This window comes from Pezoporus flaviventris, unplaced genomic scaffold (genome assembly GCF_033815535.1).
Source record: "Pezoporus flaviventris isolate CSIRO_AGI_PZ_B2104156 unplaced genomic scaffold, CSIRO_AGI_Pfla_v1 ptg000007l, whole genome shotgun sequence".
In the NCBI taxonomy this organism is placed as follows: Eukaryota; Metazoa; Chordata; class Aves; order Psittaciformes; family Psittacidae; genus Pezoporus; species Pezoporus flaviventris.
In genome coordinates this window covers 66,653,173-66,672,030 of record NW_026892555.1, presented here as the reverse complement: position 1 = coordinate 66,672,030, position 18,858 = coordinate 66,653,173, and the positions used below count along the sequence as shown (strand labels likewise).

Sequence of the window (18,858 nt, the reverse complement as noted above, 5' to 3'; positions counted from 1 at the left end):
TAAGTACTGCTTAGATTTAGCCTGAAGTCAGGAAATACAAGAATAAACTTAAAAACCAAAACCCAAACCCATCCAACCAAAAAACCCAAGTCACAACCACATCTTCTATATTCTTAACACTGTCAGTAATTTCAGAGAAAACGAACTCTTAAAACACTTGTCAACTACATCATAGCACTAAACAGAGCATTTGTTTTCACGCTAAGACAATCATAAACTTTAGTAAGATTATTAAGTAAAATATATTGCAGTATTGAAACAATTTATGTTAAAAATACACTATTACTCCTTCAAGGAGATCTAGCTTAGATGGTTGAAATTCCAACACCTAATGTTACATTGAAAATGTATTAAAAAATTACCCAACCTTAAATAAAAGCAACACACACATTAAAGTCAATACTTAAACGCTAGTGTTATTTTTCTGCTGCTATTAAGTTCATGTAAAACACACAACTTTTCTTTTTTTTTTCCAGGTAAAAAAATCACAATGTAAACATACTCTACCACTGTGCAATTCCACTCCATAGAATTCAAGTGTTCGTGCTATATTTATGTAGCAGGACTCTGCTTCAGATTGCTTGAGGCCACTGAAAGAAGGCAAAAAAAGAAATACATATTTACCACAGTCAAAAATAAAAGACATGATATTATATTTATTTCAAATGTGGGAAACCAGAAGAAACCCACAGGCCAGTGTCTGACAAATAAACCTCATTAACTAGTGCCACAAGTTCCTCAGTGGTGAAGGCCCTCCTAAACTCTTCTCAAAAATGGAGCAAGTTATACCTTAGCCATTCTGGACCTGTTCTTCTGAAAAATCATTTGTATGTGTTTTGTTTAAAGGGATGAGCAACCAATTTCCCAATAAAAACTTTCTTTGTAACAAGAAGATGTATCTGTAAATATTCTATACTGCACAGCCTCTCAGAAGGAGGTAATTTAGAAGAAAGATTAGAAACAAGAATGTCTAAAAAAGAAAAAATAAGGTGAGAAAGAAAATTAAGCTATAGTTATGAAATTCACAAAGGAAAAGCCATCCAAGTTTATCTACTATGTATAAATCCTAAAATACTTTTTCTTCTGCCACTAGACGTGAAATGTGCTGCAAGACTTACATGGATTCTATCTTTGGGTCTTCTGGAAAGCTTCTATCACTCTGACGTTATTTTGTTCCCCAGTAACAAGAACTCAAAAATCCCCATACCTCAAATAAGCATATTGTATATCTTCACAGAAAGGCTAGATGGAATCTACTAGAAGTTTTTAAAACCAAATAATCCAGTCAGTAATCCATTCTCATCAGGTATGTTACCAGTACTGACCTAGTCAAAACAATGTCTCAGACATAAGTATTCACTATGAATGCCAAAGAAGGAAGAAATACTGCCAGGATGTACAATAATTTGTTTCTTCTCCCTGCACTCTGAAATAAATAGTATTAAAGATCTAAGTTTCAAAAAAGGTGTTAAAACAATAAAGAAACATTTTTCCCAGTCCAGTCTGCTCAAGCATTTTTATTCAGAACTTCAACTACCATGACCTACTGTAAACCTCTCAGTCATCAAGGCTTCACTCTACCAAAACCACTCAATGAAAGCATCAATTTTATTGAAAGGACCCAGAAAAGAAATGAGTCTTTCCCACAGACCTCTCATCACACCTCTGTCTGGACCAATAGTAATTACCGTATTTTCTCCGCAGGACACAATCAGTTTTATATCTCTGACAGCACTAAATAAATGAATTCAAACTAACTACTTCAAGACTCCTCAGAGTCTCAGCATGATGCTTCCTAAAGACCAGCAGATTTATTCATGCCTGTCTACAAGTCTCGCTCTTAAAACTCCTGAGCCTACTGGAAACTGCTAATTAATTTGGAAGTAGAGGCTTTTGCTGTTGCATTCCAGAATATCAGCTGCTAGGAAAGGAGTCTATGTTAGGTACCTACACAGAGGGAATGGTTGCATTTAGAGCTCAGTGATTATCTCTTTTTTTGCCCCATAAATAACAATGCAACATGCATGTTCTGGACAGCAAGGCAGCACACCTGAAGTTCAGAACTACTCACTACACCCACTAGCAGTAAAGAAAAAAGAGGGAGAGGTGAGAGTACTGAAAGATGACAAAAAAAGTCAAGGAATATCAGGAGGAGATATGGAGCTATTTCAGGTTATAAACCAAAGGAGAGTGGAGAATTAGCTCTGTTGCAGTAAAGATACAGACAGAGAGAACAAGTCCAGAGAGACCGGGATTTCATTTGCTCAAACGCTCACAGATAATAATTTCTTAGGTTGGCATATTTGCATTCAGCTTACAAGTATCTGATCAAGAGCACTAATTCTGGAGCTGCAGTCTTACAAGAGACAAAACAGCAGGGTCAAAAAGAGTAATTAGCAGCAGACTGACTGGAATAATCTATTGTAGTCTGTATATTACATTCAGGAGAGTGGAGAGAAAGCACATTGAAACGTTTCATGTTTGTTTGCTTTTATTTACCCCAAGTGATAGACCAGAAAAATATACAGGATTGGAAAAAACAGCCAAATGTCCTTGATTCAAAAAAAACCCTCAACCATCTAGTACAGCATTCTAGATGGCTGCAATTAATAACGGAGAAGGCCAACTGATCTACTGGTTGTTATAGCTAGAAATTCATTTAAACATTTTACCACATTGGCATCATACTCTACATATGATTAGAATACCAGCTACATGATAAACCCAAATATTTCATTTAATAGAAGCAATATGAAATAAAACTGCCTTTGTACTGAAACTACTAAGATCTTTAGGCTTCATTTTGGCATCCTTTTTTTAATCTTTAAAAACTTAAGAGGTGAGGGAGAATTAAAAGTTAATGTTACCTGTGTTGCTCATGTAGCGATTCTACTTTGGTAAGAAAATCTTTGTTCTGCTCTGGTATAAAGCTGTAATTTGACAGATATCCTGGATGATGAACTGCAGCATTATAGTCTCCAAGTTGTGCTGTTAGGAAACACAAAACAGATACACAAAGTTTTCATAGTTAATTGATTCTTATTTAGAAGAAATTCCTTCTCCTCATTAAAACACATACAGGGAAGTGCAAAAATTACAAATTACTTCTCAACAGACAGGCAGTGTTCAATGCAGGGAACTGTAGGAAGAAGAAAGGCTTTTTTCCAAATATGCTTACCATAATGATAATATCAGACACTGAATGACTCATTACTTTTAGTTACTTATATAGCCTCCCTTTTGCATCACAAGCTGTACCCCCATCAGACAGGCATTACATGGCATAGCAGCACAGACATGCACTACTGTGATGTTAGAGAAAACCAAATTGCTTCAGTAAGAGATGGTAAATGAAATCAATTTGATATACATGTGACTATAACATACTAGAAGTCTTCAACAACATCTGACTCAGAAAGCATCTACTCTTCACACTGTCAGGTAAAAACTGTTCACACTACCACTTGTGGATCTGTCCTAACGATTAAATTGTCTATTTTGCCTCAGCTGAACTCAGCCGAGTTACTTAAAGCACTAGAAATAACTGCTGATTTTCACATAACATTACCAAACTGCTACCAAAATAAATATATGTTTACAGCCAAATAAACTAAAAAGTTCCCTAAAACTTTATACCTTCAAAAATTATATTAATTCTTAGATGGTTTGAAATAATTACTAATTTCTAGACAAAAACTAATTCTGATCCACAGTTGGTTGTATATCTGAAACAAAATGAAAGTATATATGATCATAAGTTTATAACCTCAGTTTATGCAAGTTTTCTTTAAAAGCTAGGTTGGGCTTATATCCTGGAAAACATACATAAACCTTTTACTTGTTATAAAGGTGCACAGTCTGGGACAGCAGGGAGCTTGCTGCAAATATGGTATTTGTCTATTTGCCACAAATTTACCTAACTTCGATTAAGCAAGTAATTCAACACAAATTATGTTTTCATTAAATAGTTAAGATTCAACACAAAAAAATATGGTATGTTTAAGAAAGTAATTAAAACCTGTACTAATCTGCTTGTTCCCTAAGGACCATAAAATACGTTTTATAAAGCATTAAAGCTTCCCAGAAGTTACTTATAAGACTTGTAAATTAACACAACAGACTGCAAACAATTCAGCATAGAAAGCCCCTCAGCTAAATCAAAGTTAAAGAGCCTACTTTTAGGAACAATATTACTACCATTAATTTCCAGAAAATGCAAAGTATGAAAGAGTCATTTAACTGATTCAGGTTAGGGGGGAGTGGGGGGGGTGGGAAAAGTTCTGGACTTTAGACATAACTTACAGCTACACTAACTATGGAGTATCTGTAATGCAGGGGATAACTAATATTTGCCAGGTAAGTATTCAAAAAAGCGTAATTTTTATAGCCAAGAAAACAGAATGTGATACGAAACAATTCCCAGACAAATGCAGTCAAAAGCCACTATAATTGCACACCTAATTGGCAGCCTCAAGGGAAATATAAAAATAAAAAATGGAATGATAAACAGTAAATAACTTATTTTGAATGTAGATGTTTCTGCAAAGCTTAGCCCTTTCTCTTTAAAAGGTAGCCTGAATTTTAAATTAGTTTACAAAATGGCTGGCAAAAGACTAAATATTTACCGTTAGAAACAAAACGTGTATTTGAACACTTCTGTCAAATAACATATGTGAAGAAGAAAACAAAACACAAAAACAACAAGACAGAAGATCCAGAAGTATAACAAGAAATGGAAATAATTTTTAGGAATATCTGTATATTAACAAAAGTCCAAGTCTGCCAAGACTAAGGCTATTGTAACAGTAAAAACAATTAAAAACTTTCTGAACAAAACAGGTATGTTAATAACTGCTTAAAAATAAAACACACAATTTCACAATGACAGTAGTTGATTGAAAACTTTTTCCTTTATTAGTGATTATCACAATCCACCTTTTCTATGAAACACAGTCTACATTTTCAAGGTTTGTTGCAGCAGGCTTGAACTACATTCTTGTCAACGGGAAGAGGCCAGATTGCCAGAAATAAGACAACGTAACTGTCCGCTTCAATTTTATTTGCATTAGGCAAAAAGTTTTTACTGTAGTTTTACCTTCTCTAAAGAGGGCAACTGCTGTTCCTTCATGCATTATGAGGTAGAGTCTTCTTGCTCATCTTCCAAATTTGGAGGGTGCTCTGGTCTTTTTATCCTCTTCCTCCTAGCTACCTGAGGTCATGTCAACAAGGGGGAGCAGTTTAGAGTACTATTTGCTTCTTCAGCTCCCCAGCCAACTGTCACAGTTGAAGAGAAACTATAAATGCTGATTAGTAGACATCTTGGAGGACTAATGATCTTGTGCAGAATTTAATTATCCAAGTTGGAAAAAAAGTAAATTAGGACATATCAAACCTCGTATGTGAGGTTTCTACCTCTTCACTGGATTTCTCCAGAAGACAACAGAGGGGCAGTAATGATCTATTTCTAATTTGGGAAATCACAAACCACACTCATTTGAATTTCAGATTCTTGTATTTTAGAGTTCTATATCTAATATACAAAGCTTAAAAATAAGAACATGATGGACCATTCATTTGAAAAGTCAGCTTCAATTAAAAGGATATTTATTTTATAATTCTTAGTAAAAGAATAATGCAATAGTCAAGCAGCCACAGAATAATTTTCCGTGGATGAATTCCCATGTTAACATACCAAATCAGTAGTTGTGCAAACTCCCAATACAGTAATTATTCATAATTTTTTTTTTTAAAAACAAACAAAAAAAACCCAAATAAAAATCCTGACATCATGTATGTTCACATAGGGTGTGAACTGCCTTACTGAAGCCTGAACAAGTCATCTTTTCTTCAGAAGGTACAAAGAATTTGTTCAGTTAGAACAATGTCACAGGTATATATTTTTGTTTCTTTCTCCTGGCAGCAGAAAGACTTTTGTGCAAGAAGGCATCAAAGAAAAGGACTAATTCAAACGGACACCTCTCCTTCCCATCCCACCCCCCAATTTTTATAACGTTCAGATACAGAGAAAGGGAAGACCAAGAACAAGGGTGCTCATGTAGTACAGATTAATTTCAATATGAATTCTGCGGGTACACATGCATCTTCCCTAGAAAGAGAAACCCGAGTACCAGGTATATTGCTGAATTAAGGCCAGGGGATAGGGAGAGCAGTTTTATAGAGGGAAGGTCTGATACACACGGAAGCAAAAAAAGCCATTGAAGCCAACAACTCTTACAGTAATTTTTGAGATTTCATTTATTCAGTAGTTTCTTCAAAGAAACTAATGGTCAGTTGGCTTACATACTAGGGTAAGGCAGCACTAATCTCATTTCTGCCTTCCACTACCCAGGAGGGAGGGTGCAATAAAGACAGAACCAGACTCCTGTTTGAGTCAAAAACCAAAAAAGATGAAAGTCAACAAATTTCAGCACCAGAAATGCAAAACCGAACTGGAAAGGCCCTGAGCAACGTGATCTGACTTTGAATAAGCCCCTTCCAAGCTAAATTTGCCTGTGGTTCTTACGTACACCAAGCTAATTTTGACATTCAAGCTTTCTGCTACACAACCAAGATACTTATTTGTTTGGTTCTAGTTTCAGAAATCAATTTTGTTGCTAATTTTGAATGTTAAGAATACCAAAATACCACCATGTCAATCTGGCCCAATTTCCAGTTTTCCCCAGAAAACACAAAAGTAGAATAAGATAAGCCTTTAGCTTGGTAGAATGTAAAGGGTGACTGATTTCTACTTGTCATCTATGTGATATCCTTTCAGATACAGAAGACAAGCTGGTCTCCAGTTCTATATAGACTGTGCTTGTAAACAATAATAAAAAAATCTGCATACAAAGCAATAGCACCAGCACCCCTTTCGCCATATGGCACTCCAAATAACTACAGATGTCTGATAGAAAATGTATGAATTGCTTATTGGCCAAGCATGAAGGGGAATCAGTCACAGATATTATGGACAGTCTGATCCAAAGGAATGCTTACAAAAGCTAGTCCTTGGAAATACATTTAATATCAACTTCCTAAAGACCAAAAAATGTACCAGAAAAAAAAAAAAAAATAAAATTGAGTAGCTTCACATTGAATTCATAACTTTTTGCAGGGTTGCCTATTTTAGGTGACATGAATAAAGCACAAAAGTGAACTGAATTGCCTGTTTTTAAAAGAGGATAATTAAATAAACAGATCAGGTTCCCAGTGGAACAGAAAATAACAAATGGGACAAGTTTAGCAGACAAGCCGTATAACTAATTTAACTTTTATCAAGGAGTAAAATCCTCAGATACAATATTCCAGTCCAGGATTAAAATAGAGTTATATGACTGGCCTTCAAATTGGAACAGAAGTAATGACTCATGTGCTGAGATGAGCATGAAATATAATATTAGAGGCTAATGATAATTTTATCTTCATATGAACACTGAGGTACAAAAAGAAAAGATATTTCTTAATCTGTACAGTTCAATCAGTTTATACATTTTAAGTTATCACTTCTTGGCACAAATAGAAAACAGAAGAAAGATGATGCATTGCATAGCGTAAGCTACTCTCAACAGTAACTAAAGTATTTAGGTATGAAAACGCTTCTGGATTCAGAAAATAATCCACTACATCAAAGTTAAGTTTCAAAGAACTAACATAAAAATGTAGACACTGAAATGACAAAAATACACGTAGATGTAGAGATTAAAGACACCATGTTGAAAACTGTTATCAGAGAGGGACTCCAAAAAGGACCAAAACCCTCATAAGAGGATGCTAAGAGAAGGAAAGGTGTTTCAACAAATGGAGCCTGTATCCAAATAAGGACAAGAGAATGAAATCTAACCCACCCAGCCACTAAGTAAGCAAGCAAGCATGATGTCTCTACTGGACAAGTAGAACTAACTATCACGTGGATAAAACTAACCTGTTTTGTAAAGGAAAAAAATGATTCAGACTCAAGAGACCTTAAAAATGTTCAATCCAGGGATGACTAAGTAGCTGCTTATGACAACTTAATGACCCTTTGTGGTAAAACAGAATGAGAAATTAGGCATTAATAAAAATGAAGGAACATTTGTAGGAAAAAGAACGAAAACCAAACAAACAAAAAAACCCACCACAGATACACAGTAGTGGTCTCCAAGTTACCTATCACCACTTCAGAGTGAAAAATGAGTCAGTCAATGTAATACCTTGACTTAAAAAGCAAACCAAACAAAACCAAAACCCCAGCAACTCAAAACCTACTCACAGTTAAACACAACAAAATCACAAATAAAAGGAAAAACCAAATTAAAAAAATGTTATACTAAGTTGCTATTTCTGCATCTCAAATACAGTGTGTAGTTCAGAAACCAGTCACCATCAGAAAAAGTACTGATAAAAGCAAAGCATAATCCAAAGTACAAAGAGTATTCATTTTACAAAAGTATGAGGATAAAAGGCTTAGAGGAATAGTTATCAGTACTCCCAAAACATTAAGAGGTTTTGCAGAACTAATGCATCTTAAAACTATCTTCTGATCTTCTATCGTCTGGGTTGTGTCTCAGCATTCAACAATTTTCGTCATCATTAGTATAACATTGTACTACATGGCCCTCGACTTTGGGCAACCATCCTTTTCCCCTTTTTAGTTATGTTAGACAAAAATATTAAATAGTTTCATCACCTTAAAATTACAGAATAGTACCAAGTCTACAAGACTCTGTAGAAAGTCAGCTACAGCACTGACCAATATCCTAATCTGGAGCTCCACTCCAGAGATATAGCATTATACTTACTTTGAAGTATTACTGTTCAAAAAATTATTTGTGGCATAGTGCAAAAACACCAGACAAACAATAGTTAAAGCAATGATCCCTTGAAGTGGCCTCTATTGCCCAGTGCAAGTATAAAACATAGTTGAGGGAAAACAGTCCAAAACAGCTGAAGAGCTGCTGTATTTGAACCGTCAGGACAGTCTTGGAAGAGCTGCTGTACAGAGATGCTAGCAAGCTTGAGAATCAATCTAGACCACAGTGAACCATGTGAAAGAAAATGGGCATGTATTACAATGTATCTCTCCAAGCAGATTTTATTGGGAGTTTCATCATCATCACACAGGTAACACTCTGCTACTGCTGACAACAGGTACTGTAAGACTTGATCAAAGGAACCTGTGACCGAACAGCAGGCTTAAAAAGAACAGATGGGACATGCACAGAATCCTCAACCTACTCAACATATCTGGTAAATAAATTCAGATAATGGAAATTCAAGTGAAAGTCATCTTTATACTTCCAGTCTGATTATGATTCTGAGCCATGAGAGCTACAGATGCCCCGGAGAGTAGCAGGAACCTGAATGACCTCTGAGCAAATCTCTCTGTTTAAATTATGACCTTCTGTGCACTATTTCGCTTTACAAAAGCACAAGCAGGGAGGACACACACACGTATCCCCAAATGATATTATGAAGAGAGACAGGTTGCCATAAATTAGGAAGTATGAGGTTTTGGTGTAGTATCTGTAAGAAAAGAGAGGGGCAAAACAAAGGCAAGTTGGAAGAGTTTGCAAGAAGAATATTGACAGGAGAATTATGTGGTGCAACGCTCAACGTAGAGCTGCTGTTGATGTTCCTCTAAATCTTAAAGCCCACCTCCTCCCCTAGGTGTACTTTTGGTGTACCCAAAATTCTGACAAACTCTCTTATGCCTAGTTCCCGAGGGACTTGCACACTAAGTTCAGTTTTCCCCACATCCTCACCCACCATCCTTTTCTTAGAAGAGATTAAAGTCCATCTGAATCCCAAGTAATTAACCAGCCAACCACTTCCTGAATGAAATCCCAAAGACAGATAGCATGCTACAGAAACCTCCTGGCTCTCAAAGCAGAGCTGAGAGGGGAACAGTAACACAGGAGATACAAGAAAGACTCCAGCCACAATGAATCACTGAGCAACTGAAGCTCAGGAAAAAGAAAGCTTACAAGTATTCATAACATCTTATCTTGGCTTTGTTGCTGTGCTTTAGATACAAGTCCCAGCCCAGCAAAGGATTTATGCATATAAGAGCATATTCCCACTAACCCATGGGACTTCTTACATACCAATATTTAGTCATTTAAATACTGCTCCGGAAATGTGAGTTTCCTACACAAAGTGATAGAAAACAAGTGGTGCTAAATCAGCTTTGTGTGATTTTAAGTAAAAACCAAACCAACCAACCAAACAAAAATGGATGCATACACTGCATAGGTCCCTTATTAATTTTATAGACTGTACAACATTCCCATTTTACACCAGTAAAAACCAAGATGTATGATTTATCATTAGATTGTTTTTTTCAGTATGAGTATCCTTCAGACTGAACAATTTTGGAATTATTTGAAATACACCTTAATAAATTCTCCTTTAAAAAGGATTCCAAAATCCATTGATCATTTCTGTCACAAATCATATTTACTGATAATAAACTAACAACTTATTCAAGTGTCTGAACTGTATTCATAATCCAGTTTAGTCACACATTACTTAGACATAGTATTCACACCCACTTGTATTCTCCTGTAACTTAGCACCAGCAGACAACAGGGTGTGCCACAACAGTGCAGAGTCGCATGTCAGAGCTTTACTTCAGAATCACAGTACTGAATCCAAGCACCTGCACAAAGGACAATGCAGAGAAGCAGCACTCAAGAGGCACCACAGACATCACCACCAACTGCCTCTTTGCAAAACTCAAGAGTCTGAGAAGGTAAACCATACAATTGCCACATGTGAAAATTATAGTTAAAATAACAAGAGCAGAAATACCAAACATCAAGCTTCAATGAAAGACATCTGTCTCAGCCCTCCTGCCAGTGACAAGTGCTCCACCTTTTAAATAAATAAACATAAGTTTGACAGAGAATAATGATTTCCCTTTCGGCATACCAGAGATGTCAGAGAAGTAGAGAACAGCCTGAAAACCCACAAGAAGTGGCAGTAATAATAAACAGCTCAGGTAGAACTGATCCAACTTCAGACAATGGTTCTTTAATAAGCAGATACCTCATATCCCAAACCTTTTAATTCTCCTTATTAAGCATCATTAGAAATTGAAAGACCAAAAGAAAACTATTTAAACAATTTAAGCTGACAAGAGTCCTAGCAAACACGACTAGATAAGGAGACCTATACAATCTGATTTCAGAAGGTCTTTCCCATGCCACCACCTTTACGTAAATGGCAACAACCTGGTAGCAAAACAAAAAACTTTTTCCTTTAAGACAATATGTCTTTCATATGCCTCATGCTTTGCTGAGGCAGAGAATCATACAAACAGCAAAACAAAGGCCATCAGCTAGCAAAAAAAGAGAAAGTTGGATTTTTTTTTAATTATTATTATTGTTGGAGTTCTTTTGCATTTGTTTTGGTTTTGCCTTTTTTCATTTACATATAAATATATACACACAGTCATATAATTTATATATAAAAGACCCCCCTAAAATCAACCTCCCCAAACTAAACCCCCCAAACTGGTAATAACAGCACTATCCTAAGTTAGGAAAGCCTAGCTATTCTAGTATGCTTTCCTCTGGCTATTATTTTACAAACAGACAAACTCCACTAAACCCTCCACCTGTTGGGGTTCGTTTTTTGTTTGTTTAATGAGAAAGTAAAAAACAGCTAGAGGAAGACGCATCTGTTTAGGATGCCTGTAAGGCACAGGGATCAGGCACCATTTCGGTTACCCTACAGAAGACTTTTTTTAATACCACCCTTAGTTTCATTTTGCCAGTTGCAGGAAGACAAGGAGGATGTAAGTTCTTGTACATAGAGTCACCTTAAATGTACTGCAAGGTGACAGACAGTTTTACATAGCAACTCAAACTCCTTGAAAAAAAAAACTACATAAGAACATTGACGTTTCTTAATCATGAGTTTACTTTCCCCCTAACTGTACTCAGGATGATGATTTATTTCCCTGAAAACATTTCCCATAGCTATTGTAACAGACAGTAAGTTTCATTACTTTGTTTCCACTGACAATGAAAGCCTGCCTTTTTTGTCAGCAGTTCAAGTACACATAAATAAGAGCAATGCTATTCTTGAATCAACTTTATTTTTTTAAAGACCTAACACTTTTTCTATATAGACTGACTGAAGGCTTTATAATAACCTGCATCTTCTTTACAAAGCATCACTGTAGCTTTTTGAATATTCCACACATATGTAAGGAAAGAAATCTTTCCTTATATTTCAGTGCCACGCAGCAGAGAAGGTAGTCAGTCAAATATATTTATTAAAAAAGTAATAATTGGTTATTACTTACATTGTACTGCATACGATGCCAGGACAACAGCAGAATTAATGGGGCACGACAACCTGGAGAGAAGAGATGTTTTCATTTAGACATATAATGTACAAATATATTGTTAACTATGTCTCCGCAATTAGTTCAGTATGTGAAGACTCATTTACTTCAAAGAGTATCTGATTTTTTCTTACAAAGTCTGATTGTCAAAGCACAGTAGGACTGGACATTAAAAGCTAGTTGCTGTGCAGCAGCTTAAGTGAATGGAAGTAACTAAACATAAAAGGACATCTTCGTATTCTTGCTGGATGCTTATTTGGGAAAGCAAAAGCATAAGGGATTTTTATGGGGCTCTGGACATGACTTTAATAGCTGCAGTCTGGCGTACTCTAAACTAGACACAAACACTAAAATTAGCCAAATGCCAAGCACAAAGACAGCTCCAATCTCATGACCAAAAGTGACCGCATGGAATTAAAAAGCCAACACCTAAAGGCAATTTACATTTGGCAGCAGATACTCAGACCTCCTTTTTCCTCTCAAAAATGTACAAACACACAGGCAAAGGAACCACTGGTTATATGCCCACCACAGAGGGAATATAACCCTGAAATAATGAGAAATGAGAGCAAGAATTCACTTTGCTACTCCATCCCAATTACTGTACTAGACAGTGGGTCCCCACGTTTGAAATACTATGCTTGGCACACCATGTTTTACAAACACACAGCACCTCCTGCAGATCATTCACTACAGCCTTGCAAACTGTTCTTCATAACTCAGCTGTACGAAAATTTGTAATGTTTACCCTAGCAATTTTTTTTTCTTTTAAAGCAATATTTCATGAGGTGCATTTTTATAGCAATGATACCCTCGGATTTTTTTTTTTTTTTGCTTTGTTTTGGTATTTAATTTTATTTTAGAAAGAATTCTAGAGAAATTGAAGAGTGCTCCTATTACCTTCCTTCCGCAATATCAGTCTTCAGTTGCAGGAAGAATAAGTGCCTAGAACAAAGTTTTTTGAAAACAAAAGCAAACATAGGTTTATTTTCACTTTCTAAAGGTATGGTTTAAATGGTTACATGCATTAGTTTGATTTTACTAAGATTTCCTGGCAAACTATGCAAACAGATGAATAAACCTTAGTGGCATTTACAAATAATGCAATCATACACCCACTTACTCTCACAACAGTTTTAAAAGTCTTTTGGCAGTCTGTACTATAACTCCAGGACCACAGCATTAATGCCACAACAAACACTACAAAACCCAAACCATTACGGAACTGGGCTCTTTTACTCCCAGTAATAGTCATCTTGGATGTAACTTCAAAAAAAAAGCCAACCCCAGATTGTGATAGTCTATCTTAGAACTACTAAGTGGAGGACAAGACATTTCTCAAATAGCAGATGCCGACAAAAAAGCTCTAAAACAGTTGTCCATGAACAGTTCAGCCTTGCTGTTATTAGTGTCCTCGACAATGTTACTTTATAGTGATACTGGGGAGTTGGGATGTGAGGAACCATACAGAGCAGGTCTTTGAATAATTTCAGTTTAAAATTGCAGAAGAGCCTACAACTATGTGATTAGCAAATACCAAAACAAATCAACAGCTAAGTTTTCTACAAGTATCATATAACATGATCTACTATTTCTATTCTCAAATCACTGCAATGAATAACGAAAGTTACAAAAAAAGCCAGAGTAATAGGCATATCTGAATTCTAAATTCCAAATGATATGCACTGAACAAGTGTTCAGTTAAAGCCTTGTGACAAGTAAATTAAAAATTGCCTGTAATTCAGGTACCACATCACCTCAAAACCTCAGAGACAGGTTGCAAAAGTAAATTTTAAAGGTCTACTATAAACTGAAACATTATAGATCTTTACATGTTACAAGTAATGGACAAACTAGAAAACAAGTACTGTTATCTGTCCTTTCTGAAACAAAATAAACACCACCCTCCCACACCCTCAACATTAAATCCACCACACATGTTCAAAACTGACTCAGTGTTGATACAAAACTTGTAACATAGACCTAGGGCACACAGACAGCTGAATCACTAAACTTTCCTACTTTTTAATCTTTGCATCTGATTAATTAAGGGATCCAGAAAGAAAAGTAAAAAAAATGCAACAGGCAAGTACTTCAAGTAATGAAAGTGTTACAAAAAAAAACAAAACAAAAAAAGGGGGTAGGGAGAATCCAACATACAAATAAACTAACTGCCACCTTTGCACTAGCTTATACTCTTGGCTGTATTTTGGAATTGTAAGCTGTGTATAACAGAAACCATTGATTATGAGCATCACATCAAGCTGTCAATTCCAAACACTGAATACATAAAGTTATAAAAAGTTTTCAACTTAAGAAAGCATAGTTTGTCAAGCTGTGGAGATGGGAAAGAAGGGCTTTACATATTCCTAGGTCATGGAAGCAAACATCAAACAGAAATTACCTGGTTTGTTCTTGCTGAAGCGTGTTAGGATCAGGTATAAAAAACCTTACACGAAAACGAAGGGAGCAGGGAAAACCTCCTGCAATATTTTAGAAGAGCACATCAAATTTTTGTTAAAAAAAAAAAAGTTTTCATTTCTGTATTTACAGAAAAAAAATAATAAATGCACCACATAGAACTCTCTTGTGTTTTTCTCATGAATCTAAAAGAAACCACAAGATGTGTCTCGTGATCCCCAACTATGAACATCAACTATGAAAAGAAAATACTGTCAGATTTTGTGATGCTTTCATTTGAATTACTTTGTATATGCTACTTTACATAAAAGGCATTAGTTAGTTATCTTTACCTCATTGGTATTAGATGAGAAAAATGTGGTATATACATTGAAGCATCTCAACTGGGATAATGCACAATTCTATCTTATATATAAATACAAGAAAACAGAAGTTCAGCATGTTACCATCATGTATCTTTATTTCAATTTGTACACAATCTATAGCATATGTTAGAAATGAGAGAACTGAAAAATGTAGCTCGAGTGTCACAGCACAAATCAGAACAGTGCCAGGCAGTCCTACACTGCTGTCTGATAGTCATGCTGACCAGCCTGTCCTTCTTGGTAAGCATTCTGTATTACACAAAGATGTTTATAAACGAGAGATACTAGAAGAACACATGCACTTGGAAGTGTGTAGGACTGGGGTTTTCTTTCATTATGTTTTTTATTAAAAACAAGCATTTTTTTTATTATTATTATACTTGAGACAAGAAATTGTCAGAATCTATACATGAAATTTGCTCCACTTCCTTCAATCAAAACTCCTTTATCGTCCCTATCAGGAGGAATTTACTGGCGCCATATGACATAACAACTACTTTCACAGCCATAATGCCCAATACTGTTCAGAAGCCAGGTATAGATGCTATTACAGCATCAAAGGTCAAAGACCTACCAGGTCTTATTAGCACTCAGCAGTAAGAGATTAGAAAGCTCTGCAGAAAAGACTGGCAAAGATAAGACTTGTTTGTAAAGAAAATCTACCATCTCGACACACTAATTTACAAGAACTGTATTTATTCTAGTCATAAAAACAAAGAAAAGCAGGACTACACAGTTACAATCGAGATTAAAAACAATATTAAAAACAAGTCTTACCTTTTAACTGTTTTCTAATAGGTTTGTTTGGTTCAAGCCATCGCTGTGAAATGAAAAACTATTAGATGGATTAAAAATATTTACAAATGAATACTGTTAATTTATGTTTGTGTACATGTATATGTGTGTATACATGCATGTGTATGCATGTGTATATATACGTATATACACATATACATGCACACATATATTATTTACTATACTTACAGGTGAATCTACTGAAGTTTCATTCTGCTGTAAACCAAAATATTCCTTCTCTGTCACACCCAACTGGTTATAGGTCATATCCAACAAAATCTGTCCAGTGTCTTGTTTCTGAAAACAAGAAAACTTTAGAAGTTAACCTCTGCAACACTTACAATTTTTAAGGTACAATTAATTGGAATAAATGTTGTGCGTTTTTTTTTTAAATAACCCATGAATAAAAATAGCTGCTAATTCTATGGATCAAAGTTTACCAGCAATAAGAACTTTACTATGATAAAAGTATCTTTAGTTAGTTTGTTTTTTAAAGAGGATTCCTTCCCAAAATACATTAAGCATGTGAAATCCCAATATGAATTAACATGAACTCAACAAGCCCTTGAGGTCAATCCAACAACTCAGTTTTAAGCAACCTCTCCCTGGACCATAGTCTTAGTTCTACAGAGAACAGGCTGCAAGGGTGGCTTACAGCCACATGGGGCTGCTCTGGTCTCTGCTGTTTTCCACATCAGCTGTCAAAAGACAAAATAAGTATACACCAGGATAGAGAAAAAAAAACTGTAGGATCCTATGCTCCAGCCATAAGATCCTGTCCTTCAGCCTGAACTCCCACGTGCTCCTCAGCTGCCATTCAGCCAGTATGTGCTTTCTGCCTAGATATCCCTCAGGGCAGGTACCACAGAAGACCTGGTGCAACAGCGTATTACACAGGCAGCAGAGATCCAGAAGTATGAGCATAGTATAATTTTCCAAAACCAAACAAATATCTCCATGCCATGGTGTTGTGGATTAATCAAATTCTGCCAGGGAACACTGTCAGCCAATTCTACTAAAAAGTCAAACAAAGAACAAAAACACAACCACAAAAAGGAACAAACAAACTCCCTTCAAGAACATTGTAATCCTAAATATGCTAATACATAACAGTTTGCAAAGCTGTATGGCACTTTATGTCTAGATTTTCACATATGAAATTGCTGGACAGAACAAAAATCAGGCAAGTCTGCTTGCTATTTGGACTATTAAAAAAATATAGCAAACTAATTGTTCAGGAGATTTTCCAAATCTTACTATTAAAAAGCAAAAATAAAATATACATGTGCAAAAAAAAAAAAAGAAAATTACCAAAGGAAAATTAAGGAGACTGCAAAGACAAGCATTTCGTTCTGAAACAAATTTCTTAAAAATTAAGCTGTGATTTAAGTTCTGATTTCTGAAGCAGAAATCTTCCAGAGGGACCCTGACACGCTTGTGAGGTGGGCTGATGCCAACCTCATGAAGTTTAACCATGCCAAGTGCAAGGTCCTACATCTGGGTCAGAGCAATCCCAGGCACAGCTGCAGGTTGGGCAAAGAAGAGATTCAGAGCAGCCCTGCGGAGAAGGACTTGGGGGTGCTGGTTGATGAGAAAATGAACATGAGCCAGCTTCAGTGTGCGCTCGCAGCCCAGAAAGCCAACCGTATCCTGGGCTGCATCAAAAGGAGCGTGACCAGCAGGTCGAAGGAGGTGATCCTGCCCCTCTACTCTGCTCTTGTGAGACCTCACCTGGAGTATTGTGTGCAGTTCTGGTGTCCTCAACATAAAAAGGACACTGAACTGTTGGAACAAGTCCAGAGAAGGGCCATGAGGATGATCGGGGGACTGGAGCACCTCCCATAGGAAGATAGGCTGAGAAAGTTGGGGCTGTTCAGCCTGGAGAAGAGAAGGCTGCATGGAGACCTCATAGCAGCCTTCCAGTATCTGAAGGGGACTTGTAAGGATGCTGGGGAGGGACTTTTCTTTAGGGACTGTAGTGATAGGACAAGGGGTAATGGGTTCAAACTTAAACAGGGGAAGTTTAGATTAGATATAGATATAAGGAGGAAGTTCTTTACTGTAAGGGTGGTGAGGCACTGGAATGGGTTGCTCAGGGAAGTTGTGAATCCTCCATCCCTGGTGGTGTTCAAGGCCAGGTTGGACAGAGCCATGGGTGACGTGGTTTAGTGTGAGCTGGCCCTGTCCCAACCTGCAGGGGGGGTGGAACTAGATGGTCTTAAGGTCCTTTCCAACCCTAACTATTCTATGATTCTATAGGTTCTAAGCAAATTTCTTAATCTTTTGAAACAAAGAACCTCATGTATAAGCATGAGAGTGACCACATTTTTGTGGATGGCCCCAGCCTTACTCAGTGCATAAGAATGCCTGCTTAATAAGCCAATATTGTATCCAATTCTCTTTATCTAGACCTTGTTTATTATACAACACTCAAGCTCTTTTAAGATGACAGATTAATCTTTTTTTTTAACAGGGTACCACACTCTTGTAATTGAGTGCTTTAAGTAGTAACATATACCATAATCTTCCCTTTTATCATAGAAGCAAACTTTCTATTTAAAAGATGGGAAAAGAAGAACAAAGATACAAGCAAGACACCCACTTGGCTACCTTATTTTGGAGGATAGAATATTATCCAACACTTCCTACTGCTAGGTCAAAACTTCCAGCAGCTCATTTGTGATAGGAATGCTCAGTGTTTCCACATCAGGCTCCAGATGTAAGCTACGGTAACAGCCAACTATTGGCCTCCTGTGGAAAGCTGTGCCCATTTTTCCTGGATCAAAGTCACGTATGAACAAAACAATGTAGGCAACACTTGACTGTCTTACATATGAAACTACCCTTTCCTCTCCAACAGTCTCCCATCTTGTTTAACTTTCACAACAAAAGGCCCTGCAATAAATGTGAGTCCACTCAGGCCTGTAAGCCTGCGCAGCCATCAAA

At 36.4% G+C, this 18,858-nt stretch overlaps 1 protein-coding gene across 6 annotated transcripts in view; it reads right to left on the bottom strand.

Moving 5' to 3' along the window:
• Positions 1-18,858, bottom strand: part of PTPN3 (protein tyrosine phosphatase non-receptor type 3) — a 152,820-nt gene that overhangs the window by 56,447 nt on the left and 77,515 nt on the right. For 3 of the 6 annotated variants that reach the window (XM_061449070.1, XM_061449071.1, XM_061449073.1), the window contains exons 3-9: positions 16,102-16,209; positions 15,895-15,952; positions 14,736-14,814; positions 13,232-13,276; positions 12,290-12,342; positions 2,868-2,988; positions 503-590 (exon numbers count right to left, since the gene is read on the bottom strand). In XM_061449070.1, the coding sequence (XP_061305054.1) occupies positions 503-590; positions 2,868-2,988; positions 12,290-12,342; positions 13,232-13,276; positions 14,736-14,814; positions 15,895-15,952; positions 16,102-16,209 (552 nt within the window). Of the gene's footprint in view, positions 1-502; positions 591-2,867; positions 2,989-5,095; positions 5,210-12,289; positions 12,343-13,231; positions 13,277-14,735; positions 14,815-15,894; positions 15,953-16,101; positions 16,210-18,858 lie in introns of those variants that run through there. The other 3 variants (XM_061449072.1, XM_061449074.1, XM_061449075.1) reach the window with 3 other exon arrangements.